Genomic DNA, 27712 nt, shown 5'->3' with positions numbered 1-27712 from the left:
ATTTTTGGAAATTATTTGTAAAAATCAATAAACATATTAATAAAAAAGGAAAAGAAAAGAACATAGAACAACAATCCCAAGGTTTGAGAGTCAGTAGCAACTCAAATTGTGTCTACTAGACCCTTTTTAAAAAAAAGTAGCAATGTGAACTTAAGTTGCTTCTGGGGGCCCTCCAGGATTAGGAGCCCTAAAGCTTAAGCTTCGTTCATTTCATAGTAGAAGAGTTTGGATTTGATATCCCGCTTTATCACTACCCAAAGGAGTCTCAAAGCGGCTAACATTCTCCTTTCCTTTCCTCCCCCACAACAAACACTCTGTGAGATGAGTGGGGCTGAGAGACTTCAGAGAAGTGTGACTAGCCCAAGGTCGCCCAGCAGCTGCATGTGGAGGAGCGGGGACGCGAACCTGGTTCACCAGATTACGAGTCTACCGCTCTTAACCACTACACCACACTGACTCTCCTCTACTCCTGCCCTATACAGCTCAGGACCAGGTTATTTGAGAGAGTGTCTTGTTCCTTTTATACCCAATAGATCATTGCTGCCTGTGAGAGAGCTTCTCCTGCCAGCTCCAGAGATCTCAGGGACCTGCTCCATAACAACTCAGAGCAGGGCTTTTAGTGTAGCTGCCCCTGTTGTGCATAACAGAATTCCTGTCAAGATACAACAGATCTGCACTTTCCAGAAACAATTGAAGATATTTTTGTTCTGGCAAGCCTTACTAGGATGAATAGGTGTCTCCCACGGGTACTGGTTGGTTTGTTTGTTTTTTTAACCTGTTGTTTTAATCTGTTTTCAGCTGTTTTACATTTTTGAAATGCATATGGAAGGGAATTAATAAAATAAAATAAATTCTCTATGTAGGCAATCAAGACAGGTCAAGGACACATTCCAGCCAGGCAAAATAACTTCTTTTTCATGAATTGGCACCAAAAAGAAGTACGGCTGCCATCAGAGGTCTGCTTCAGACAGCGAAATGTGTTGGGCTGGCAATGGCTTTTGTGTGTCACAAACGTTAAAAGCCCAGAGATCAGCAATTGTGCTGGCTGGTGCACTGAGATTCTCAACTATTCTCCATTAAAAATGGAACTTCATCTCCACCCTCTCATTGCATGACTGTCCCAAAGCTGCCATCCAACTTTATAATTCACAGTAGACCAGTAGGCAAGCTGATTAAAAGCATATATAGAGATCTGAGTGTGCTGCGCAGCAGCTAAATGTTCTCTTAGCTTTGGCAATGTAATTACCCTCATTAAAGTCTCTTTGGCTTATCAAGAACGTTCTTCTTCCTTCTTCCAGGATAAGAGTGTAGCTCAAGTTTCAGAAAAAGGCTCCAATAACTAGGAACATGGCTTATTTCTCTGTCATCTGCATGGGGGAGAATGAGAGGAAATCAACATTAATTTTTCATAGCAAGGAAAGATGGCACCTGAGAAAATACTTTGTAGAGAAATGACTTTAGGAGGAAAGCCCATTAAAAAATCATAATTTGGGACGTATTGGGAACAAGTCTATGGCAGTTATTAAATATTGACTTAACGGGCATATTATTTTTCGCTGCAGTGTGTTGGTGGCTGACGGCCCCCCCAAAGACTGTTCAAATAATTGATAAGTCTATTAACAGGTGGAGAAAAATAACTATGTGTTTACTTTTAGGCTTTATTTCCTCTCTCCAAATGCACACTAAGAAGCGAGATCCTTGTGACATCGTGTTTAGACTCGAATTCAATGTCGCAATAAGGAGATTGTTCTCCTGCTCGAGCATTTTTGCTTGCCCAGTGGGAATATCTCTCTGCTCTTTGCATGCTGTTCTGGGAGTGTTCCTGACTGCCGCCCCCCCCCCCGAAGATTTGGGTGAGGTGGGGGGAAGCTAGTGGGAGTCCTTGTTCTGGCTTCCACTAGCAGAATGGGTTTCTTGACCCTGGCCCTAAGTATTTATGTAGCCCATTTTAAATAGCCAAAGCAGTTCACCAACATTATGTCAGGTATCCTTACAACAGCCCTGTAATGCAGACCTGCATTATTGACCCCACACTGCAGATGAGAGACTGGGGCTGAGAGAATAACAGCTGCAATCTACTACTACTACTACTACTAATAATATTTTTTTTAAATTTATATCCCACCCTCCATGGCCAAAGCCGGGCTCAGAGCGGCTAACAACAGTAAAAATAGCACAAATTACATAAAATCACAGTCAGTTAATTAAAATACAGTGGTACCTCGGGTTACATACACTTCAGGTTACATACGCTTCAGGTTACAGACTCCACTAACCCAGAAATAGTGCTTCAGGTTAAGAACTTTGCTTCAGGATGAGAACAGAAATCGTGCTCCGGTGGTGCGGCAGCAGCGGGAGGCCCCATTAGCTAAATTACAGAAGGAGAGAGGGGGTCAGACTGTGCCCTGGCGAAAGGCCTGGTGGAACAGCTCCACCTTGCAGGCCCTGCGGAAAGATGTCAAGTCCCGCAGGGCCCTAGTCTCTTGTGACAGAGCGTTCCACCAAATCAGGGCCACAGCCGAAAAAGTGCTGGCTCTGGTTGAGGTCAGCTTAACCTCCCTGTGGTCTGGGATCTCCAAGATATTTTTATTTGAAGACCGTAAGGGCCTCTGTGGGACATACCAGGAGAGGCGGTCCCGTAGGTACGGGGGTCCTAGGCCATATAGGGCTTTAAATGTTAAAACCAGCACCCCATAAGGAGTCTTGGCACGGCATTCTGCACCCGCTGGAGTTTCTGGGTCAGTCTCAAGGGCAGCCCCACGTAGAGCGAGTTACAATAATCAAGCCTGGAGGTGACCATCGTGTGGATCACAACGTCCAACCCCATACCCTTCAACAAGATGTGGCCCAAATCTGGGACACCACCTTCCAGATCCAAAATCCTGTTTGAGTCATGGAACACATGTGAGATTGTGGACTTGGAAAAAGTGCTTTTCGGGGGTGAGACCTCTGCCCAAAATTGTGTGAGGTGGTTGCCATATTCTCATCAGAAAACAACGGCATGTCCTGTGTTGTCGTTTTCTGAGGCAGTTGACAGGTATGCAACCCACCTCAAGATTCTCCCATATTCTGCTGCATGAGAAAAAATGTTTAGGGGTACTCTCATTTTCCTACTCATATTGAAATACTGCCCCTCAATGAGGCCAAACTTAGATTCTCAAAATGTTTAGGGGCATGTGTACCCTCAGAAAAAAAGCACTGCTTAGGCCTAACTTAGCTACACTTCTGGAGTAGCTTATCCATTTAGATACTAAAAATATGATCCTGCTTAATAAAGAAAACTTTGCCACCTCCTCTACCAATTGCTAGTTTGATAAGATGCCACTATTGTCAACACAGGGATCAGCACGGCAACCATTGTCTATCTTGAATGCTGCTTCTGGCAGACTTCTGCTTTTGGCAGAGTTCCTAGATCATCTTCTGCCAGCATCGCTGTCTGCTCATGTTTCTCAATAACTTTTAATTACTCAGCAGTTGCAGAATGAATACACCCAAGAAAATTGTGGGCCAAGAAGCCTACCCTCATAACGAAGCTGTCCAGGACAGTTAGAAAAGTATTAGAGCAAAAGCTCTGTGAGCAAGCAGGCATTTGTGTTATGAAGAGGGCAATGGAATTGCAAAAGGCTCATGCCATAAATCATCCACTTAAAATAGCTGATTAAAACTGGGTCATATGCCAAAAGAGAAACGAAGACGGTCATTGTAATTGCAGCAGATATGCTTTGCAACCTTGGGACGCATTACTGCAATAATGTATAAGGATTGTTCCAACTTTTTGTGTGTTCCTTGCTGAAGGCAGGGCTGCAGTCCTAAATATGCTCGGGATTAAACCCCACTGAATGTGATGCATCATGTTGCATGTGTTATTTTTAGGGCAAGACTACATATGACTAGCCTCATGTTCGCTTCATAATAGTAAGACAGTGGCAGGGGGCAGTTTTGTTGACATCTGTCTGTCTTGGGAGACAATGGAGGAGTGTGCCTTTGTGGGTGACGTCAGACTGTTGGAAGGTCGCAGCGCCTGCTGTGGCTGTAGAGACCAATACGGAAGAGACATGTTTTGTTGCAGCTGGGACAGGTAAAGGCCTCCAGTTGTGCTGCTACAGATGTTCCATGGTGTTTCTTCTCTCTGTGCTCCTCCTAACAGTCATTCCTCCTCTGGTCTCTGCTACGAATGCACAACCTGCCGTATTTTTCCGTGTATAAGACGCCCCCATGTATAAGACAACCCCTATCTTTTAACCCAAAATTAAGAAATTAAATTGTTTAGCTTTGGGGGGTGGGTGGAGGTCACTTCCGCCAATCGCTCACCTGCCTGCCCACCACTGCCGATCGCTTGCCACAGCCACTGCCGATCGCACACCTCACCGCAGCCACCAATCACCTGCCCAATTGCTGCAGCCACAGCCAATCGCCAGCAGCCTTGCCGCAGCCACCAATCACCCGCCCAATTGCCGCTGCCAATCTCCTGCTTGCTGCTGCCATTAATTGCAGTCCCCCCCCGCATTCACTATCCATTTATAAGACGACACCCAATGTTTGCCTAATTTTTTTTTACCAAAAAGGATCGCCTTATACACAGAAGAATACGGTAACTTGCCTGTCTCCAGGCACTGCAGTCATCTGCAAGGGATTCCCATACAGTAGTGTTGATGTTGCCACCCTTCATGTTTGCAAACTTCTTGGTCTGCCAATGACCTTGGTGCTTGAAGCCAGGTTCCCATAGAGCACATCCTTGGGGAACCTGCCATCTTCCATTCTGTGGACAAGACCAAGCCAGAGTGGACATCACTGAGACAGTGCGAACAGCCTGGGAATGTGGGCTTGGGAGAGCACATCTTTGAATCTCTGCCTGGTCATGTGATGCCCAAAATTTCCCTGACCCAGGAAAGTGGAAGGAGTTGAGACATCACTCCTGATGGTTATAAGTTGCCCACGTCTCACTACCATAAAGTAGCATGCTCAACACACAAACCTGGTAGACTTCCATCTTAGCATTGGTCGTTAGCACCACATTCTCCCATACCCTTCGGAGAGGCAAGTCATTGAAATAGCTGCATTGCCAATGCACTTGTCCAGCTCAGCATCAATGGAGAGGTTGCTGGTTATGGTGGAGCTCCCGTTGCTCTGTCCCAGCTCCTGTCAACTTAGCAGTTCGAAAACACGCCAAAAAAGGGCAAGTAGATAAATAGGTACCGCTCCGGTGGGAAGGTAGACGGCATTTCCATGTGCTGCTCTGGTTTCGGTGTTCTGTTGCGCCAGAAGCGGCTTAGTCGTGCTGGCCACATGACCCAGAAAAACTGTCTGCGGACAAACGCTGGCTCCCTCGGCCTGTAAAGCAAGATGAGTGCCTCAACCCCAGAGTCATCTGAGACTGTACTTAACTGTCAGGGGTCCTTTACCTTAGGTAGACAAAATTGTCTACCTCCTCAAACATGGGGTCACCAATGCTTATATAGGATGTGATGAATAAATTCAATTCGTTAAAATAGTAAAAGATCAATCTTTGACAATTGAAGGTAGCAAGTGATGTCTCTGACTCCCCATAGAGCTGCTATTGCAGTAGCTAACTCTGGACCACAGACAAATAGCCTGACCTATAAGGTCAGGCAGTTTCCTGTGTTCTACAAGAGCTTTGTCCAAATTAGGGCCATCTTTTAAGATTGCTCCATCCATTTCAGGATCCCTCCCCAAACACACACATTTCCAAAAAGATTCAGACCACTTTATCATCCCAGGGAACTGACTGGCAAAAAGGTTTGATGATTACTTGTTTGAAAGATGTTCTCAGAATCCAGCAAAGTCTTATTTTCCCCTGTAACTGGAGTTTAAACCTCATGACCATTGTTTCCCATTAATCTTGCTGTAGACAAATCTGTCAATAGAAATTTAATGCTTGAAGGAGTGTCTTTATCCGGAGAAAATGTCTCCTTCAAAATAATTAACTAGATTGACTTAATGAGATTAGAGATGACTTAATGAGAATCCCAGATTGCAAAAGCCTTGGCAAACCCATGACAGGTATGCTTAGTTTTCACAGTGCATTGAAGCATAGTGATGCTTCCCATGAGGAAGGGATTGGACTGCTAGAATGAAGTTAATAATGGAATGGATTTGATGCAAATGCACACCAGGGAAAAATAAATTAGTTAATGTAGTCTAGGTGCTTTCTTTCAAAACAAATCTGCTATCGTATTTATTTTTTTTAAAAAAACACATTTTTAAAAATAAAAAACCACATTCCGTTGATTTAATTGGTAGAGCTGAGCATATTCTTAACTTTCTGAAGTTGAAATCAATGAGACTTATAAATATTTAATTCTGGCTAGGTCATGCCCACAATTTCCATTAAGGAAGCCACTGGGCATGTTCCAGGCAAAGTCAAAAACTATCACAAAATTGTTTTATGTTAGAAGCAGTTTGAGATTCACTGAATTTACCAAACTGTGTTTCCTGATGGTTGTTTCAGAGACAGTCATGGCAAGATTTGTTTCCGTGGGAGGAGAAAGTGCCAGGACCTCATTTTTGTTTACTTACAAAGGAAAGTAGGCAAGGACCTAGGCAGACAGTGTTAATATCTGAAGCAGCATCAGCGGCCCCCAAAGCAAATTGCTGTGTTATACCAGAAAAAGTAACAATTGATGAGTTTAAAAACAATACAAAACAGACATCTATGGCCAAGATGTATTAATCTAGCTAGGAAAGTTTCATGAAATATGTCTTCAGTTGTTTCTGGAAAGTGCAGATAGTGGGTGCTTGTTGTATCTTGTCAGGAATGCTTGTCCACAGAACATGGTCAGCCATGCTAAAAGCCAACTCCAACTTGCTGTGAAATGGGCTTCTGAAATCTTTGAAATTGCAGGAGAAACTCTCCCCCAGAGTGCAGTTAAGAGATAAGGCAGACTCTCAAGAAATCTAGTCCCAAGCTGTATAGGACCTTGTATCTTAGCACCACTTACCTGGGGAGTAAGTCCCTTTGAATACAGAGTGCTTAGTTCTGAGTAAACATGAATGGGATAGTACTGTTAAGCAACTAACAAAGCTGCCAGTCATGGATGGAAGTTCTTAATTCCATTTTGAAATGGAATTTCGTGAATTCTCTGGCTTCTGTGATTCCATAATTCCCTTTGTTCAGACTGCCAGCGCCTTTGATTATGCAGCCAACAGCTCCCCCCACATCCCTGAGAAGTATTGGCAAACTTGGGGGGGAAGGTTTGTAGAAGTAAATGTGAGATAACCAGCCTCATAGAACGAACACGCTTAGTCTAATTAATGCATGAAGGGGTTAACACCATAGAGTAAGCTGTTCTGCCAGGTTTAGCTAGGTCACTCTACCTCACCTTGGGAGGAAGGTAACGAAGCCTATTGTTGTACCCCAGTCTACCAGAGAAGCTCAATGTTTAAAAAGGTTTGAGCTTGGAGCAACCAGCTCCAAGCCATTCTTGTGATCCTATACCAATGATTTAGGAACTTTCAGCACTGTAACTAAGCCAAGTTTTGCTGCCTGTGCAACGCTTTCAGAATGCTGCCTTCTTGCATCCCTAAATTGCTGGCAGACTGTTGTGGGGACGGAGCACATGAGCGATGGAAGAGAGAGATGCAATGGAGTCCTGGACAGCAGTCCTCTCTGCTGCATCTTCTCCTTGCAGGTCCCAGTCGTGCAATGCCCTTTGGGACAGCTATCTTGTGGATTAATACTAATGATTAGGAAGGTTTTCCTTTAGCAAACAAAAGTACAGGCTATGAATAATGGATGAATCATTCTCCAAGCACTTTTTCTTTAAAGGACTACAGGTCTACGGTACTTTGTATCATGTTTTTAATTATAATGAATTAATCTTAAACTGAGCTTGGCTCTAATGAATGTCTGTTATAAAAAGGGCTCCCTAATTGCATATTTTTGCCACCCGCATTAGTACTGGATTTCAGAACTAATTAAACAACAATATTCAAATCCTTTCCCTTTTTATCCTCTTGTCTTTTAAGACACAATCTCTCAGATGCAGGTTAAGTTCCAGTTTTATAAATGCAGCACAAGTAACGGGATAAGGAGCAGATGAAGAATAAAAGCATTTGCATCTTATTTAAAGACCGGTGGTATATTTCTTGGGCCTGAATATTTAGCTGAGAATGACGCAGGAGGGTTTCAATATGAGGTTTACAAGGAAATTTGATGAGTATAGTAGGAACGACCAGGTGAAATGTCAGTCAAGCAAAGCTCATTACAGGAATGATGGTAAGTAGGCAGGAAGCTGCCTTGTACTGAGGCAGCCCCACCAAGTGGCTCTGATTGTCTGTGGTTCAGACAGGAGACTCTCACCTCGGCAGAACATGAGACTTACCGTATTTTTCTCTCCATAAGACACACCTGACCATAAGATGCACCTAGTTTTTAGAGGAGGAAAACAGGAAAAAAAATATTCTGAATGAAACAGTGGATGTATGATTTTTGTGGTTCATGCTGTGGCCACAGACATGTGATTTGACGGTGAGTTTGGGGTAGTCCGATGCAAAAATCCTGAGAATCCATGTGGATCTGCGCTTTGTAACCACGTTTTTGTGCCATTGCGGCCCCACGAAACAGTGGATGTGTGTGTTTTTTGGTGCAGGCTGTAGCCATGGACATGCTATGTGATCTGATAGTGAATTTGGGGTGACCCAATGTAAAAATCCTGAGGATCCATGGGCTTTTGCCTCCCCCCTCCCAGGCAGCCTCCTTTATCACTAGCGTCCCTTATCTCGCTCCCGATCCCTTACCGATCAGCTGCTTCCTTTCAACACCCACTTCCCTCTTGTTTACCTTAGTGTCTTTTCCTTAGCTGGAGCAGTTTTTTGCTCCTCCTTTTCTTCGAATTTCTCTCCTCATTGCTTTAGACTTCCTGTCTCCTCTCCTTGCAAGTTTACTGTCTTTACCTCCCCGCTCCCAGGCAGCCTCCTTTATTGCTAGCGCCCCTTATCTCGCTCCCAATCACTTGCCAATCAGCGGCTTTGTTTCAACACCCACTTCCCTATTTCAAAAAATAAAAAATAAAAAAGCACAATTCCTGCACTGCAGGGGGTTTGGGCTAGATGACCCTCAGGGTCCCTTCCAGCACTACAATTCTATGATTCTATGACTCTAACTGGAGATGCTGGGACTTGAACCTGGGACCTTCTGCATGCATCTGCTTTGGTATAAAGCAGCTTCCTATGCAGCTGTCAGGTAAGTCTTGGGGCAACAGGATACTGGAGCAGCAGGAGAGGTGAGGAAAATCTCAGCGTGTTCCTCAGTATCAGAGGCCCATAAAAAAATGTTTGGTGTGGGGAGGCCTCTGAACCTTGTTGTGTTCTTGACGATGTGAACAACAGAATGACAAGATGGGGTAGTGTTTTTCCATGTGCCGATGTATAAGCATAGGTGCAAATTTAAATATAATTGCTAGCATACCCTCCATAGGCAAGACCAGATGCTCAGAATGGGCCCAAACTTTTTTTTAATAACTTTTTAATTCAAAATTAAAACAAACCACATTATCCAGAAACATATCATCCTCCCCCCCATTTTTCCTCCCTCCCCCACAGAAGCCACCCACCCCCACCCCCCGACTTCCCTCAGTTCCATTCTTTGATTTCTCTAAAAATGCTGTTTTCTGCATGTTACGCAGTTGTATAGATCCTCAAACTATTTAGCTGATTATTATCAATAAAAATTTTGTGAATGTTTATTCAAAGCCAGCCAAGGAGTCCAATTCACTTCGTTGCTTCTTCAAATACTTTGTAAAGGGTTCCCATTCATCTTTAAAGTCACAGTTATCCTTGTCCTGTAGCTTGTGTGTCAGTTTTGCTAGAGAATGGGCCCAAACTTAAAGCAATTCAGCCCTAGTCGGAATCAACCCCAAAATCATATTATTCTCATAAGTCGGTTCTAAAATAACCGGGAGGCTCAATTCCACACTCCACCCTGCAAACTACACTTTTTGTGCTTGTACAGTGTTATGTATGCAGGCACTGTAAGCCGAAGCCAGACTGTATGCATGCAATGTATGAAGCTTCATCTGCATAACAAAAGACAGAGAGGATTCTAAAACCCTCCAGTGACATTGTTAGTAGCTGGCAGCCAGCCAATCCTTGCTGAGATAGGGCCAGTGTTGTGATTCACTAACTGCAGCATTAAGGCGACATGTGGTGTGTGTGTATTGCCTGGGCCAGGTTAAGGTATACATACTGGACCAAGTGCCCCTGTTTGTCGTTCTTGTTCTTCTTGTTCCTGATGTTCCCATAAGTCCTTTTCGAGGTGAATCTAGGTCTTGGGCCATGTCTGAATCCACCTACACTTCACACAGAATCATAGCATATGCACACACACCCCTCACTTAATATGTCCTTTAAGGCTTTGATAGATAGTTTAAGATAGGACAGAAATCAAAATACAGTTGTTAACATAGCTGTCAACGTTTCCCGTTTTTTAAGGGAAATTCCCTTATTCCAAATAGGATTCCTCGCAAGAAAAGGGAAAAGTTGACAGCTATGCTGTCATGCCTTGGAAGTCGAACGGGATCTGTTCTGGAAGTACGTTTGACTTCGAAAACTTTCGAAAACCAAATCACAGCTTCTGATTGGCTGCAGGAAGCTCTGTGAAAGTCCTGTCGGTTGTTTGGGTTCCAAAAGAACGTTTGCAAACTGGAACAATCACTTCTGGGTTTTTGGCGTTTGGGAGCCAAAATGTCTGAGTTCCAGGGCGTTCGGGATCCCAGGTACGACTGTAATTGAAGTCTGAGTATCTCTGGTTTGGTGACATCCTGGAAGGTTATTGAACCTGCCCATTCGATGCTTCCTCCTAAGCATGTGGACCTGAGATGATGGCTGTTCAGATTGCCCTGCCGTTGGTGATGATGAACGTAGGGAAAATGTGAGAGTCTAATAACTCAATAACTCATTTTCTTTTTGCAGATTCATATCTTGCCTTTCAACATGGGCCCTCTGAGCAGCATACAAAATGGAATAAATTGCCAGGAGTCCTGGGGAAACTTCCTGGCAGGACTGGTTTTTTGGGGGGAGGGATGGAATGAGTGCCCTGATCCTGGTGCTGGCAAGGGGGTGAGGAGGCATCTCCACAGATGTTCTGCTGGATGTCTCAGCAGAAGAGAGACAGCCACGGGAATCAGACCTTGCCATACCTCCTACTAGTCTCCCTGGCAACCAGGCAGGTGCCCAAGCCTGGATCAGGCACTGAGGTGGCTTGGCAAACCCTGCCTCTGTCTCCAAGGGCACCACTGTCAGATGTTCTGGTGTGAGCAGACCCAACCTGCTTGCAGGAACACTTGCTTGCTTGATCAGTGCTATCCCTCAGGAACTGAAACTCACAAATGGCTTTGCCCACTCTACTTTTCAGACATTCTCGGGGCTGGGAAGCCTTGGAGAGTCACTGCTACCAATGGTCTGACTTGGTAGCTTTGCATGTTCCTAAGTACTTTTAGGAGGGACGCAGATGGCGCTGTGGTCTAAACCTCAGAACCCAGGGCTTGCTGATCAGAAGGTCAGTGGTTCGAATCCCCATGATGGGGTGAGCTCCCATTGTTTGGTCCCAGCTCCTGCCCACCTAGCAGTTTGAAAGCATGTCAAGTGCAAGTAGATAAATAGGTACCACTCTGGCGGGAAGGTAAACGGCGTTTCTGTGCGCTGCTCTGGTTTGCCAGAAGTGGCTTAGTCATGCTGGCCACATGACCTGGCTCCCTTGGCCTATAGAGCAAGATGAGCACTGCAACCCCAGAGTTGTCCATGACTGGACCTAATGGTCAGGGGTACCATTACCTTTACGTAAGTACTTTTAGACAGGATGGGCCTTGTTTCTGAATAAGCATGCATGAGGTCGTACCCTTCTTCTCAATGAACTGCTCTGCATGTCGGATGCTTTATAACTCTCTGGAGAACTGGAGAACTGGTAGCTGAACCAGGAAAAAAAATTGATGTGGGGGGCGGGGCGGGGATGGACACACACAGAAGGGGCAAAGTATTTTAGTTGGGTTGGGGGAAGCATATGTTAATGACGAGTTCAGAAATAGGGGGCAAGTGGGGAGTGAGCTCTTTATCTGGGGGCTTGCCCCTCATCCCCCTCTGGCATTACTTGTGCTAATGGCCTGAAATTTCCATTGTCTGTCTTTTCTATTCTCTAATTTAAAACTGAAAAAGAGAGGAAGTGTGTGTCTGAGAGAGAAGATATTATAAGATGCTGCCGGCACTTTTATAATAATCGCTTCCTATATCTCAGGCCACCAGCTATGTTCTAATACGGCACTGAGTCTTCGCATACTAGCATTCCACACAACCCAGGCATGGAGAAAGGTGAAAAAAGAGAAGACATAGCGATTAATTAATGCCCATAATTTTATCATGGACTCCATCTTTTGCACCATTTAATTTGCATCGCAGCATTATTCCTTAGGAAAGGAATAACGGAGTGGAAGGAAATGATTAGCTAATAAGCAGCAGATGAATCAGATGCTTAAAATACATCATTGTCTCCAGATGCAATTTACATTTGAATAAGTGGTTGGCTTTATTAAAGTACGTTCTCGTCCCCTAAATGGAAGGGAAGGGTGATGAGGATGAGAAACAATAAGCCACACTGTGCCTCTCTGTGTTTTTAATTACACTGTGTTTGTTCTAAAATAGATTTTCCAAACTGTCACCAACCGTGCGCTGTTATGACAGCCGAGGGCTGATGTTTAGTTAATAAAACATAATGCTAGAGTCAGAATGTGTGCACACCACATTCACAGCCAGTGGTGCTTCCACTGTGATTAGGTGCATATGAAGAGTTTATCTCACTCCGTTGCTTTCACTGCTAAATGTCAGCATGCAAATTTTTTTTTGAGCAGTCCTAAAAAATATGAAATCATCATGACTTTAAATGCTGCCTGATCTCTCAGAGGTGCAACAATGCACTGCACACCTGAGCATCACCTTTCTTTCCAAAATGCCATGCGGTTCAGGCAGCAAGGGTGAGTCATGCATCTTGAAGCTGTCTAGGGATCGTAAGAAGTCAGCACACAAATCGGATATTCTCTGAATAAGTTATCTGTAGAGTTTCAGTTTTTGTTTCTTAAAGGGAGCGTCTCTCAAGCTGTCATGGTTTTTCAAAAAAAGAAGAAAAATGATAACAGCGGCGGCGGCAGCAAAACTCAACCCGAACTCTTAATAAGTAAACTAAGCATAAACAATTAATGCAGGAATGATTATAGAATCTGCAGGAAGCGCAACATGCTGGTGATTATCTGCCAAGGTGCATCACCTGTAGTGGCAATCACTAGTCCATTCTGTGTTCTGAATCCCCACCTCTGCTTTAGGTAGGAATGTGGCACTTAAGATGTGATGCAAGAGATCTGTGGTTGGATCTTCTGGGATCTTTTTCTCTCTCATAAAGCAGCACTGTGTATTTGTGTGTGTGCTAATTTGATTGGGGAAGCAATACTTCCCCATAGGCCACTTCCTGTTCTAATCTATACAGAGAAAGATATAGAGCTGCTATAATTTCAGCTTGTTTGTGTGTGTCGTTGGCAGGGTGGGGGGATAATAATAATAATAATAATAATAATAATAATAATAATAATAATTTATTATTTATACCCCGCCCATCTGGGGAAGCCCAGCCACTCTGGGCAGCTTCCAAAAAAATATTAAAATACTGTAATACATGAAACATTAAAAGTTTCCCTAAACAGGGCTGCCTTCAGATGTCTTCTAAAAGTCTGGTAGTTGTTGTTCTCTTTGACATCTGGTGGGAGGGTGTTCCACAGGGAGGGCGCCACTACCGAGAAGGCCCTCTGCCTGGTTCCCTGTAACTTGGCTATATAACTACAGTGGTGCCTCGCAAGACGAAAAGAATTCGTTCTGCGAGTCTTTTCGTCTTGCGATGTTTTTCGTCTTGTGAAGCACGGTCCATCGCAACTGCGCCTCTTCAAGCAGCTTTAAAAAAAAAGCGCAAGACGTTTTCGTCTTGCGAAGCAAGCCCATAGGGAAATTCGTCTACCAAAGCAACACAAAACCGAAAAACCCTTTCGTCTAGCAAGTTTTTCGTCTTGCGAGGCATTCGTCTTGCGGGGCACCACTGTATTTGCATTTCCCCCTAGCAGGGCTAATGGAATCTTGGGCATCTTGGGAAATGACATAGGGAAGAGTTAAACAACCCATTTCCCCAGCAGTTTCCCATTCAAACAAGTGCATGTGTAACTGCTTTGGAGTTAAGAAAGAAACATGGCAGGAGATCAAATTAAAACTTTCCCATCTATTTTGGCCCTGAGTCATGTACTTATGTTCTATTTTTCTAGAGATGGACATTGTCCATGTATTGGAAACCACATCCTTCTGAAGTTGTATCACAATTCCCACCCGGGGTGCCAAGTTGAATAAAATATTGTGGGGCAGGTGAGCCCTGCCCCACATAATTGATAATAAGATGTGGTGCATGCAAACCATTTGAATGGCAATGCCCACCAACTTTTTTTTTGAGGTGGTGGCTGGCCCCATCAGATATTTTATTGGGTGCCCTTGACCCTAAGAGTTGGCTCATATGATCCCTACCATACTCTTTTAAAAGTGTACTGGGCAGATGGTCAAGATAGCATCACAACCCTACTCACAGCAGATGGTCCACCATTTCAGCCCATGACTCATTAGTGTAGCCAATCATCATCATCACGCATCCCCTTTTTAACTCCACATTTCATAACCTGTAAAATGTACTTAGTCACCCCTGGCAAACTTCCCTGATTCCCAGCACAGCCATTCATATCATCATTGGTTTGAGTCTTAAAAAAAACCCCCCAAAATAGTATATTGTAACAGCTCAGTTTCCAGCACACTTATCAGCCAAAATATCAAATATGTGGATCCTAAAAGCACCTAGGGCCAAACTATATTATACTAGAGTTCTGTGAATGGAACTCCCAACACAATTTCCTTCTTCAAAAAGGAGCCACAGAGTAGCGAACTGTGTGACAGAGAGAGGCGGGGGAGCTGAATGGGAGAGGGATTAGCAGTCAGCAAACTTTTACAGTAGGGGTCTGGTCCACTGTCCCTCAGACCTTACGGGGGGCCGGACTATTTTTTTTTTGGGGGGGGGGATAATGAACGAATTCCTATGCCCCACTAATAACTCAGAGGTGCATTTAAATAAAAGTACATTCTACTCATGTACAAACACGCTGATTCCCCGACCGTCCGCGGGCTGGATTTAGAAGGCAATTGGGCTGGATCCGGCCCCCGGGCCTTAGTTTGCCTACCCATGGATTAGCCCCTTGCTGCTCTACCAACTCACCAATTTACCGTATTTTTCGCTCTATAAGACGCACCAGACCACAAGACGCACCTAGTTTTTGGAGGAGGAAAACAAGGAAAAATATATTCTGAATCTCAGAAGCCAGAACAGCAAGAGGGATCGCTACGCAGTGAAAGCAGCAATCCCTCTTGCTGTTCTGGATTCTGGGATAGCTGTGCAGCCTGCATTCGCTCCATAAGATGCACACACATTTCCCCTTACTTTTTAGGAGGGAAAAAGTGAGTCTTATAGAGCAAAAAAAATGGTAAATGCCTCGCCAAACACTACTGATTCTCTCTCTCTCTCTCTCTCTCTCTCTCTCTCTCTCTCTCTCTCTCTCTTTATCTCCCCCTCCTTTCCTCCAAGGAGGTCACAGTGACAGACGCCTCCCCCTCCCTTCAATTTTATCCACACAACAACTGTGAGGTGGGTTAGATGAGGAGAAACTGACTGGCACAAGATCGCCCAGTGGGCTTCATGCCCGAGTGGGGATTTGAAAGCTGGTCTCCCAGGTGCTAGTCAGACCCTCTAACCACTCTAACCACCACCAGTGTGACATGATGGTGTTAGTATCAACAGTGTATTACTTCCGAAGTATATCTTTTAGGAGACATCTGAAGGCAGACCTGATTAGGGAAGCTTTTAAAGGTTTGGTGTTTTACAGTGGTACCTCGGGTTAAGAACTTAATTCGTTCTGGAGGTCCGTTCTTAACCTGAAACTGTTCTTAACCTGAGGTACCACTTTAGCTAATGGGGCCTCCTGCTGCTGCCGCACCGCTGGAGCACGATTTCTGTTCTCATCCTGAAGCAAAGTTCTTAACCTGAGGTACTATTTCTGGGTTAGCGGAGTCTGTAACCTGAAGCGTCTGTTACCTGAAGCGTCTGTAACCCGAGGTACCACTGCACTATGTTTCTATATGTGCTGGAAGCTGCCCAGAGTGGCTGGGGCAACCCAGTCAGATGGGTGGGGTACAAATAAATTATTGTTGTTGCAAGGGGACAGCTCAGCTTCCAGAAATAATGCTGAAATGTTGCATACATTGATATTGGAAAGACATGGCAGGCCACACCAGATAGCAGGAAGCAGAACCATGTTTGTCGACCAGACTCTTGTCTTTAGAACAGCTCTTGCTATGGTGGTGGGAAAACCTCTGGCACTCCAGATGTGGGTCTGTGATTCCCATCATCCCTTGAGTGGGGGAACACCAAGAGGCAGCACCCCTGTGGGCACGGTGCCCAACCCCACGCCAGTGGAGAAATGGTATCTGTTATGTACTGAAGTTCTCACCCTGGGCCAGCAGGGGATACTGTAGATAGTTTTCACTCAGGTCCACATATGCAAATAAGGGATTGAAAGTGACATTCAGTGATTGGATAGTTACAGAAAGTTGTTACAGTTTTGTTGTCCTGGAGCTCTATATAAGCAGGCTGGCTGAACCCTTCAGTTCAGTTCTGTTCTGGCCTGTGAAGAAACAAGAGCTGTTTGACGAATCGCTGTGTCGTCTGATATGTTCACCCACAACGTAACAGTATCGGCAGCTTCCGGCGAGACCATGCCGACATCCCATGAGATGTCCCCAGAACCTGCTACTTCATGGATGCTGCCACACAACCCAAATAAGGGAGGTGGCAGGTAGTGGTGGTGACCCTTTTTAAAAAGGCATCATCCTACTTTAGATGTATAGTGTGAATGTGATCTTTGATTGATTCAGAACCAGCAGCTTATCTGCTCATGCTTCTTGATATGCTCCAGAGCTTATCCTTGGCACTGTGGGGGAAATGGTTCTACTGGGATTGTGGAATCCTGACTCACATCCATCTCTACAGCTGCTTTTGCCTTCAGGTTATCTCGCTTTGTCTGGGGGAATATGACTCTGTATATAGATAGCTAGATTATAGAGCATTTGCTATTCTTACCTATAATTACTACTACCCTTTTTAGCTCTCTTGAGATTTGTGGGGATTTTTAAAGCCAGCTTTAAAAAAAAATGTAATTAATGTTACTGCCACTTTGGAGGTGGCATTTAAGATAAAGGAAAATAAATAAATCCCCGAGGGGGAAGGCACATAACCACATATTTTCAAACAAACCAAAAATGTGGGCTGCATTTGAGATTCACCCCTTCTTAATTTAGAGTGTGGGAGGGGACTGTTCCAGTACTTAGTGCACAATTTCTCTGTTGCTGATTTACTCTGCAGTTATTCCTACTTCATTTGTGTCGTTTTACAAACCTAACTAGAGGTTTTCCTTTTCTACTTTACCTTGAATTTTTCTAGTTTCTTACTCAAGGCTTTAAAGAGATTTGGTTTCCTTGAATTTCTTATGCTAATAGACTGGGTTATGGTTTGCAAAGAATGGGCTGTTTTTATGCTGCAAACTTGGGCTGGATCTACACTGACCTGTTTAATGTCATTAGAACGATATCAGATATATCGTTCTAAAATGTCTCAGCCCGTACTTGTAAAAGAAAAGCGTTTCTTAAGTTTGTTTTCTCTGTCAAAATGCTGGCTCCTGATTGTTGGTTGCTCTCTGGTGTCACATTTTAATAACACATTATGAACATTAAAAGTAGGATGTCATGTGTCTATCTATGCTATGAAAACCATTCCTTAAACCTTTGTTAAGTTTAAAAAACCATGAGTGCAGATCTGCCCTTGGTCTCAGCAGGGGCAGACTTTGATATTATGGCACCGCAAGAGATGACAGAAGTTTGCAATTCTTATTTTCCAAATAATTCATTTTATTACTATTGTTGTTGTTGTTGTTGTTATCTTGCACACACCCCTCGACTCGGCGCCCTGTGTCACCCTTAATCTGACACTGGTCTCAGTGAGCCAAAGGGAGCAGAATCAACTATTTGGCTTAAAAATGCAAGGGACTTTCCCCTTCTTCCAAGAATCTCAGGGAAATCCCAGAACTGAAAGCCCTGGGAATCTGAAAAGAATGTCACACGAAGAAAGCTAACAATGGGTGCAGAGCTCAGAAACGTATAGAAATGATTACAGCAGCAGTTTCCTTAGGAAGGCATATGAAAGTTCCCGGGGCGTCTCTTACAGCATTTTGTCTTTCCTAATGTGCCTGAAGCTAATGGGGTTTGTCGCTTGCGCATATGTGATTGGAATGGCATCCGGTTATATTACGTAAATCGGATGGAACAGGCCCTTGGCGGCAACTTGGATTGCTGCTGACATTCTGGAGAGAGAGTCCAATTCAGTCAGAAACATTTTATTCATAATAGGAATAAATTGCCAAATCAATTAGATAGCTTATCTGTGAAGAAGGGAAAATGCCCTTGACAATGACAAAATGGTGAAAGGAGGCCGGACCTCGGTTTTCCAGCTTTAAAATGGATTTTGTGCTGTCGTTTCCATTGATTGGTTTCACTTTAGCCTAGTCACAGCTGCTTTTCCAAAAATATTTTATTATGGTATAAAATAAAATTACAAATATCATTTTTTTTAATTTTAATTTTTTAAATGTTTTTTTAAATGTTGCTCCTGTTTTATTATATAATATTGAATTTGCTCTGGTTCAGTTATCCTAACCTAGCAACACTTTGCTAATATTTGAAAACAGTTACCTTCTGTTTTTTCAATGTGAGCTTTTTGAATTCTGCCACAACGGAAAAGAAAAAAATGCATATTTTGCTAAGGCTGCACAATTTTGAAAATATTCAAACCATGGATGAGACTTCTTTTCTTTTACCCCTAACATACACCAAGAGGTTCTTTTGATCTAAAAGACAAAAATCCTTATATCTAAGAAGATCTCTCTCTCTCATTTCTATACTGCCCTTCATCTGAGGACCACAGGGCATTTTACAACATAGCTCAACAGACTAGATGTCACCTTTCTTAATTGGTCATTCCCCAATTCTGGTGTATTGATTGAACCTGGTTGAATCTTCGGTAGCCTTGTCAGGTCAATGCATATCGATTGTGGAGGTGGGGTTATATTTCTCCCATGGACAGTTTCCTACCCCATGCCATCGGTAACCAAAAACCACATGAGTCCGATGACAAATTTCAATGCCAGTGTTGCAGCTGCCTGGGGTCCAGCCGTGGTGGTGATATGGGCAAGAGTTTCATCATCTCTCCGAACCACACCGCTCCCGGCTGTGTAAGCACTTGCACTGCAACATAAGTACCTAATCATGTTGACAGAGCAACCACACAGCAGCAGCTCGTATGAATCAGGACTTTGTTTGAATTGCCTCAGCACATTCTGCACCCCAACAGCTTACTCCTGCCCTGCCTGATGCCTACTGTTCTTTTTACATCCTTGTCTGTGTTATGGATGGCTATCCCAACTCCTCCCAGTAGCACCTTAAAGACCAACTAAGTTAGTTCTTGGTATGAGCTTTCGTGTGCATGCACACTTCTTCAGATATCTGAAGAATATCTGAAGAAGTGTGCATGCACACGAAAGCTCATACCAAGAACTAACTTAGTTGGTCTTTAAGGTGCTACTGGAAGGAATTTTTTTATTTTGACTATGGCAGACCAACACGGCTACCTATCTGTAACTATCCCGACTCCTGTTTGTTTTGCCATTAGACCGAGCATAAATGGATTTATTTTTCTTTAAATAAAAGGCTTAAGCCTTTCCTGGTTGGACCCACATCACATGGAGGCATTCTGCTCCTCATCCAGGTTGATGGCAGAGAATAATGATAATAATAATAATAATAATAATAATAATAATAATAATAATAATAATAATAATATATTTATACCCCGCCCATCTGGCTGAGTTTCCCCAGCCACTCTGGGTGGCTCCCAATTGAGTGTTAAAAACAATACAGCATTAAATATTAAAATCTTGCCTAAACAGGGCTGCCTTCAGATGTCTTTTAAAGAGAAGATAGCTGCTTATTTCCTTGACATCTGATGGAAGGGCATTCCACGGGGCGGGTGCCACTACCGAGAAGGCCCTCTGTCTGGTTCCCTGTAACCTCACTTCTCGCAATGAGGGAACCTCTAGAAGGCCCTCGGTGCTGGATCTCAGTGTCCGGGCTGAACGATGGGGGTGGAGACGCTCCTTCAGGTATACAGGACCGAGGCCGTTTAGGGCTTTAAAGGTCAGCACCAAAAGAAGTAGAATGAACCCAGCCGGTTGTTATCCGAGTGCTCACACTTTTCCTGGATTATCATATTGAGACTTGGGGCACAATCTAATATCTTTTCTGCCCCCGCCCCGCTGCAAAACCCCACATGCACCAAAATCCTTTGCTAGTTCTCTAATGGCTATTTTGCCTGAAACCTCTTCGCCCCAAGGCTCATGTCTTGCCAGCTCTGTTGATCTCTCTCTAGCGTGAGCTTCTCTCCATTTGCAATAGGCTCCAGCTGCACATTCAGCAATGCTCAGTCGAGGGGGAAATACTATCAAATGAATCACTCTGAGATAAGGATGATGACTTGTTACTTTACTCAAGGCACTGACTTGTTCCTTACAAATGCAATCCTGCATTTCATACCCACGGCATTACAAACCATCGCAACAGAAGCTAAAAATATGTCTCCAAGCTAGAAATCGTCCTTCCATGCATAAGTTCCAGAGCTACCCAGATTTAAAGATTCTCTGGAATTACACTGCAAAGAATTGCTAGACTTGCAATCTGTTTTTATCTTAAAAGAAGGCTTTTCTATATATTATGGCCAGATACAATACACCTGTTAAGTGATGATAACTCTCTTGACCACACTGGAAATGCAGCGCAGTGAATCTTCTCCTGGCTCTAGAAATCTCCTAAGCTTGTGCCATAAATGCAAACATTACAATAATAACTGATTTTATTTTTACCATCACTTCTGTGCCCATGAACCAATTAGCTAAACTTGAGTGGGTGCAATCAGAGGATAAATCTTACAAATCTGATGATGATGATATCATTATTTTAATACATTTGGCAAAAATGTGACCTCACTTTACTGGGCATTCTAATATGATAATCTTGGAATGTATGGGCTGTGATCCTGCAGATGAATGATTCCTGCAAAGAAAGCTCATTTGCTGCCTCTTACCTTCCACAGAAGAGAGTGGGGCCCATCTGCCGCTGGTGCATTTTGCTAGCTGTGGGGAACGAACGACTGGCAATTTGGGAGATAGGGTGAATGTACTCAAAACTAGGCATATTGTCCCGTCCCCCCAGTGTCTGGTTATTTGCATTTGGGAACAGGCACATTGTGGATTTGCATTCTCTCTGGATTGAAAAAGGAAGGTTTGTTCACTTGTCTGTTTTGTCAGAACAAGGTTTTGCAGAGCAAACCACCAGCCATTAGCAATGAACAAAGGAGGTAAACAGCAAACAGTGGCACTTAGCGAGAGAACATAACATTCCATAATGTAGCATTAGCCCTCCAAAGGTCAAATAGCAAATCACCTCCCTCTATATATGAGTGCCATTTTCAGCCATGGTGTTTATCTGAAGATCAATTCACTCTGAGCTTTTGAATCTCACAGAAACAAAGGGTTTCATGGGGCAGGATTCAACCAATGAGTCTTGTCCGTGGACGCTCTGAGCAATGCTCCCCTCCCAACCCCCTGAAATTTGCTCAGGGGGTCAGGAGAACTCCTGGAACATCGCACAGCGGGAGGAGAGAGGGGACATTCCATCTGACAAACCAAAATGCACTGGTGGAGCAATAAGAAGAGTGTGACATTGAATCTCTCCCTTTGTTTCCAAGAAACAAAAGCTGTGCCGGTAGAGTCCAGCACCACTTCTGTTTCCCATTTTCTCCCCAAATCTTCTCCAAAGGGGCCCCAAATACTTTGGGACTGATTTTGAGGGCATTTAGGGGGCTCCAGGGGAGAGGAGGAGGAGGATCTGTTTTTGCTAGTGCAAGTCTAAGAACCTCCTGGCATAGTAACACAATTCCATCCCCTCCGTGGAAGCAATTTAAGATGGCATGGTTGGTGTCTGCTGGTGTCCATTCTTTTTTGTGTGTTTCCTAACAAGTTTCCTGTAGAGGTACTGAACTCTCCGGTCTTCTTGGCTGTTGAAAAAGGAGGCTGAAATTTTCCGGCACAGCCGACGTGAGTATGTTTCCAAAAAGATCATGGTATAAATGATGCAATAGAGGAGCCCAACGGCAAGGACCACAGCTTTGTTGGGAGGGTTTGGCCACCTCATGGGGCAGTTAGCAGAGACAAAGGTCAGATTCTGATGATAGCTCCTTTCAAACGGAGGCAAGGATTGCTCTGTAGAAAATGCACCGTTAAAAATATATTCCAAAAATGGCACAAAAATCAGCTTCGCCTGAAAGAATAAAAGAGAATGATTCAGTAGAAATACAGAAACTCACACAGAGCATTTAGTATTTCTGATCCCATGCTGTGGAATGCTCTTCCAGTAGAGATTCAGCAGGCAATCTTGCTTTCCTCTTTCACTGGAATAGCTTTTTAAAAAAAATTCCAGCAGCTGTTTAATCAGCCAGTCACTTTAATGATGATGATGATGATTTTTAAGTGTGTTCTGTGTTTAATTGTTTTATACTGCCCTGATATTTTCTGATATGGCAGATGGATATGAAGCAGTGGAAAATTACTCTTATAAGCTTAAAATCTTATAAGCTGTAAGGTCCTTAGAAAGTTAGTCATATTTACATGCTATCAAAATCATGTGGACAACTTACTCAAGGCTAGCTCAGGACTAGCTACAATCCTAAATCATACAGAGATCTCTTTTAAAATTCTGCTTTACTGCTAAAACTGAGGTAATTATTATCATCTGTACTTTTCCATATTTCTTTTCCTTCTGGCCTCACTGTTTACAGTTTCAGTCCATGTACAACCATGTCTCATATTCATGCATTTGATAAAGTCTAACCTACTATGCCTTTAAAAATATTGTTAGTCATTTAAGTGTAACCATGCTCTCTGGTGTTGTTTTTATGCTTATAGAAAGTAAATCGGTAAAATAGGTTCAGAGGAGTTACTTCTGAGTGAACTTGCTTAGGAAGCTTAGGATTTTGCAAGTTCTCCCACTGATTTCAGAGGGACTGAAGTGAGATTAAAGTCTCTGGGTCGAGGACTTAAGAGTTACATTTCACCCACCCCCATAAAATGTGCAGTCTTTATGTCTTTCCATGGAAATTGACCAACAGCCAACCTAAATTACCGTATTTTTTGCTCTATAAGACTCACTTTTTCCCTCCTAAAAAGTAAGGGGAAGTGTGTGTGTGTCTTATGGAGCGAATGCAGGCTGCGCAGCTATCCCAGAAGCCAGAACAGCAAGAGGGATTGCTGCTTTCACTGTGCAGCGATACCTCTTGCTGTTCTGGCTTCTGAGAGTCAGAATATTTTTTTTTCTTGTTTTCCTCCTCCAAAAACTAGGTGCGTCTTGTGGTCTGGTGCGTCTTATAGAGCGAAAAATACGGCAATTGCTTTTGAATAGTTCCAACTACTCTTTAGTTGAAAGTCCTGTGATACTGCAGATTAAAAATGTAACTTTCAAGTTTGGACCCCTATTCTTCTGAAATTGAAATGAGGTGTGATAATGCAGGGCCTAATGCTATGGTGAATGTGAAAGATGACCAATTCCAACCTGCATTTGCAGGAATCACATGATGACCTTTTATGTCCCTACACATCACTTGTCATCCAAATTAATACAGTGGTACCTTGGTTCTCAAACTTAATCCGTTCCGGAAGTCCGTTCCAAAACCAAAGCATTCCAAAACCAAGACGTGCTTTCCCATAGAAAGTAATGCAAAATGGATTAATCCATTCCAGACATTTAAAAACAACCCCTAAAACAGCAATTTAACATGAATTTTACCATCTTACAAGACCACTGATCCATAAAATGAAAGCAATAAACAATGTACTGCAGTCACGCAATCAATCAATCAATCAGTTGCTGAACTGGGTACCACACAGTCACAGAAACAAAACAAAAAGTCACAAAAATGCAAAATAAACAGCAAAAGCAGACAGGCCGCAAAACGGAAGCATGGTACTCAAAACGGAGCACGTTCGGCTTCTGAAAAATGTTCGCAAACCAGAACACTTACTTCTGGGTTTGCAGTGTTTGGGTTCTAAGTTGTTTGAGTACCAAGGCGTTTGAGAACCAATGTACTGCTGTACCATGTTTTGAAATGGAGGCAGGGTTAATTTTAACCATGCTATGGTTGTTTCATTTATAATTCTGACTGCAGGAGCATTCAAGCGAAATCTTGATTTGCATCAGCATCTTGCATCCTTTCGCTTGAAAATGCCAAGGTAGAGGCTTCCATACTCACCTCATATTTTATGGAGATGACTATTGGCACAACAGGGAACTGGGCGACTTCGGTCACAGCCGCTTGTGCCAAATGGAAGGCGATATAGTCCGTTGCTATGATCACTAGTGTCAACATGAGCACTAAGGTAAGAAGAAAAATGTGCATTACACAAGAAAGGAGTTCCTCTCGGGATAGCTTGAATCCTGTGGACTTGATCAGTTTCTTTGGTGAACAAACTAGCAAGTGAGTTGCTTTGTTCTCCCGAGCCAAATCTTCTAGCTTTTTGGTGATGTAAACATTGTCAAAACGGAGATCTATGAGGTAGCTCTTTAGGTACCAAGCAGACTCAAATATCAGATAGAAGAGGAAGAAGCCAGCAATCACCCGGTTACCCAACAGTATGACCTTCTGGACCAGCACATCAACTTGCAAGAAATCTTCCTTGATCCCTTGGCTGGCACTGATAATTCTCTGACTCAATAAATTGTTGTTGTTGTGGGTTTCAAACCGGACATGGCCATCCCTAGCTCTCCCTGTTTTGTCCGGCATGTTGTCAGTCACCCGTTTGAGAGCATCACTGAAGTCCCATGAAGCGTTCCCCAAGAGAACTGTTGAGTTCAGAAGGCTCTCAGAGGAATTCTTGCAGATGCATTTGATGACCAGCAGGATGGTTTCGATGTTGCTCATGATGTTTGGCACTATGTTGACAGCCACAATCATGAAGGTGGCAGACAGGAGCAACCTCCGCCCTTGCTTGGTCCCTAAAGTAGGCACAATTATAGTGAACATGCAACGGATAGGGTGCATCAAGAAGAGGGTCAACAGGGCCAGAAAACTAATGGCTGAAGCAGCTGCGGCAGAGAACTGGAAAGAATATTGCAGTGAGAAAAACATCCAGTTGTAGAAGAGTCCTCCAACGGCTGCAGCAATGCAACAGCACATCAGAAAAAGAGATAATAGCTGGTTGTGGCTTGATGGCAGAGGTCTGGAGTAAGCAAGCCAAGCTTCCGTGGCAAATTCTTGTATCCTTGGGAAGAGAATGTCTTGAAAGTAAGTCCAGACTTCCATCCTGTATTAATAATGAACAGATATTTCTGAATTATATGATTGAAACTGCTAATACTTCAGAACCAGCTCTAACTTGTGTCGGAAATGCAAAGAAATAGAAGAAACTATGTACCATATGTGGTGGAAATGCAAAAAGATAAAGGAATTTTGGGATATGATTTACAATGAGCTAAAAAAAATGTTTCAATTAACCTTCGCCAAAAAACCTGAAGCCTTTCTCCTAGGTATTATAGGCGTAGATATACCGAAAGATTTGAGGACGTTATTCATGTATGTAACCACGGCCATGAGAATGCTATTAGCCCAATGCCGGAAAGGAGATAATATACCGACAAAAATGGAATGGCAGACGAAATTATTTCAGTACGCTGAGATGGCAAGAATAACAGGGAAAATCAGGAACCATGACGACCAAAAATTTAACAGAGAGTGGGATAAATATAGACAATACCCAAAAGATCACTGTAAACATCTGAAATCAAAATTTCATTATACAACTTTACTTTATTTCCAACACATCAGTATTTCTTTTGTGTATATTTCTGATGGAGAAAGATTACTGTGATGTCTTTTAAAAACCAATAAATATTAAAACGCAAAAAAGGGAGAATGCTAATACTTCAGATTTGCCAAATTTCCAATTTCACTGCTCAAGTTTTGAATGTGAAATTCAAAATCAACATTCAAATTTTGAATGTGAAGTTTTACCTCTAAATCTGACAGCTTTAGACTGATATGCTTTCATTGTTCCGGGTGGTGTCAGATATGAAATCTAACAAATTATTATTTGCCAGATTCTGTTGCACGAGTGTCAGCCACTGAATAACATTCTGCATTGAATGCAGAATATTACTGCATTTTATCAACTGTAAAATACTGACATGTACTAATTAATATTGTATGCCAGTACTGTGCACTATCACCCCATAGTAATCAAATACTCCCCTCCCCCAATACTGTGTTTGTTCTGAGACTTTTCTGAGCAACTCACCCACCCAGGGTCATATAGTACATACATTCACATGGTATTTCTCTGAAGCAATACATTAAAACTTGCCTCCATTGCCTCAAAAACAGCAGCAAATCCCATTTTTGCTGGTTGCAATCACATTTTAGCAAACACATTTCCCAAAGCAATACATAGCATAACCATTTTTAATTCTAGGGGGAAATTCTCAATAACAGCTTGATAATTTGTTTTTTCTAGACACAGAGAGATGGATATTTAAGTTGAAGTCGATTCTACATACCCAGTATTATGAAGGCGTTTCCAGGTCCTTTGTAACCACTCTGGGATCCTGCAAATTTTCATTTAGTTTTCATATATTGAAAAAATATCTGACAAGATAACAAAACCACTAACCGAATGAGACAGAACCATTAAGGTAGGCAGTTCTGGACAAAGAGCTGTGTGGGTGTGTTAAAAGCAGACACTTGAAAAAAGGTTCAGATGAACAGCAAAATCTGGTCTGCAAATGTAACCTAAATATTAATGTGGGACACCTCCTCTAAGGCATCCCACCGCTGGTGAACATCATGTTGTGGCTTTAGAAGTTGTTGCTGTGTCTCTTAAGGAATCACTACCAGGCTGTATGTAGGTGCTGATGACGCCTGTTTAAAAACCACCCTATATATTGCAAAAGTCAATTCAGAAAAAAGGAGAAGAAATAATTCAGAAAAGTTCTATTTTTACACTGTGGTAAGGCTGGTCGCTATGAGTAAACACTGAATCTTGGTGATGAATTTGCTCAGCTGACTTTAACCTCAAAGTGTCTTGCAAACCGTTGGCACAGCTGCCCACTGTGTGTTCCAGGTTGACACACATCCTGCAGGGCTGTTCCCACTATCTGAAGCCTGGGATGGAAAACTCAGCTATAGTGCAATCCTGTGTCTACTCAGAAGTAAACCCAATTGAATTAAATGGGGCTTGTTGTTGTTGTTTAGTCGTTTAGTTGTGTCCGACTCTTCGTGACCCCATGGACCAGAGCACGCCAGGCACTCCTGTCTTCCACTGCCTCCCGCAGTTTGGTCAAACTCATGCTGGTAGCTTCCAGAACACTGTCCAACCATCTCGTCCTCTGTCGTCCCCTTCTCCTTGTGCCCTCCTTTTCCCCCAACATCAGG

General features: G+C 43.2%; 2 protein-coding genes across 2 annotated transcripts in view; both read right to left on the bottom strand.

Moving 5' to 3' along the window:
- The window catches only part of LOC310709052 (thyrotropin-releasing hormone receptor-like), a 74492-nt gene extending 69786 nt beyond the window's left edge, over positions 1-4706 (bottom strand). The window contains exon 1 of the mRNA XM_083508180.1: positions 4601-4706. Within this exon, the coding sequence (XP_083364306.1) occupies positions 4601-4623 (23 nt within the window). The 5' untranslated portion in view covers positions 4624-4706. The remainder of the gene's footprint in view (positions 1-4600) is intronic.
- Positions 4707-21909: 17203 nt separating this feature from the next.
- Positions 21910-27176, bottom strand: OCSTAMP (osteoclast stimulatory transmembrane protein). The gene is made up of 3 exons (XM_083508146.1): positions 26839-27176; positions 24539-25589; positions 21910-22554 (listed from the first exon to the last, which is right to left on the bottom strand). The coding sequence occupies exons 1-3, from the start codon at positions 26898-26900 to the stop codon at positions 22195-22197; spliced, it is 1473 nt and encodes a 490-aa protein (XP_083364272.1). The 5' UTR covers positions 26901-27176; the 3' UTR covers positions 21910-22194.
- Between the last annotated feature and the right edge of the window lie 536 nt (positions 27177-27712).

This window comes from Podarcis liolepis, assembly GCF_965112155.1.
Source record: "Podarcis liolepis genome assembly, chromosome: 6".
In the NCBI taxonomy this organism is placed as follows: Eukaryota; Metazoa; Chordata; class Lepidosauria; order Squamata; family Lacertidae; genus Podarcis; species Podarcis liolepis.
Note: the sequence above shows the minus strand (reverse complement) of the source record. Positions and strands in the feature narration are given on the sequence as shown.

Coding starts and splice junctions, on each gene's coding strand:
- OCSTAMP (XM_083508146.1), bottom strand. CDS start 26,900: ATGAAAATTTGCAGGATCCCAGAGTGGTTACAAAGGACCTGGAAACGC. Junction 25,590..26,838: donor AAACGCCTTCATAATACTGG/GTATGTAGAATC, acceptor TTATTAATACAG/GATGGAAGTCTGGACTTACT. Junction 22,555..24,538: donor TCATCTCCATAAAATATGAG/GTGAGTATGGAA, acceptor TTATTCTTTCAG/GCGAAGCTGATTTTTGTGCC.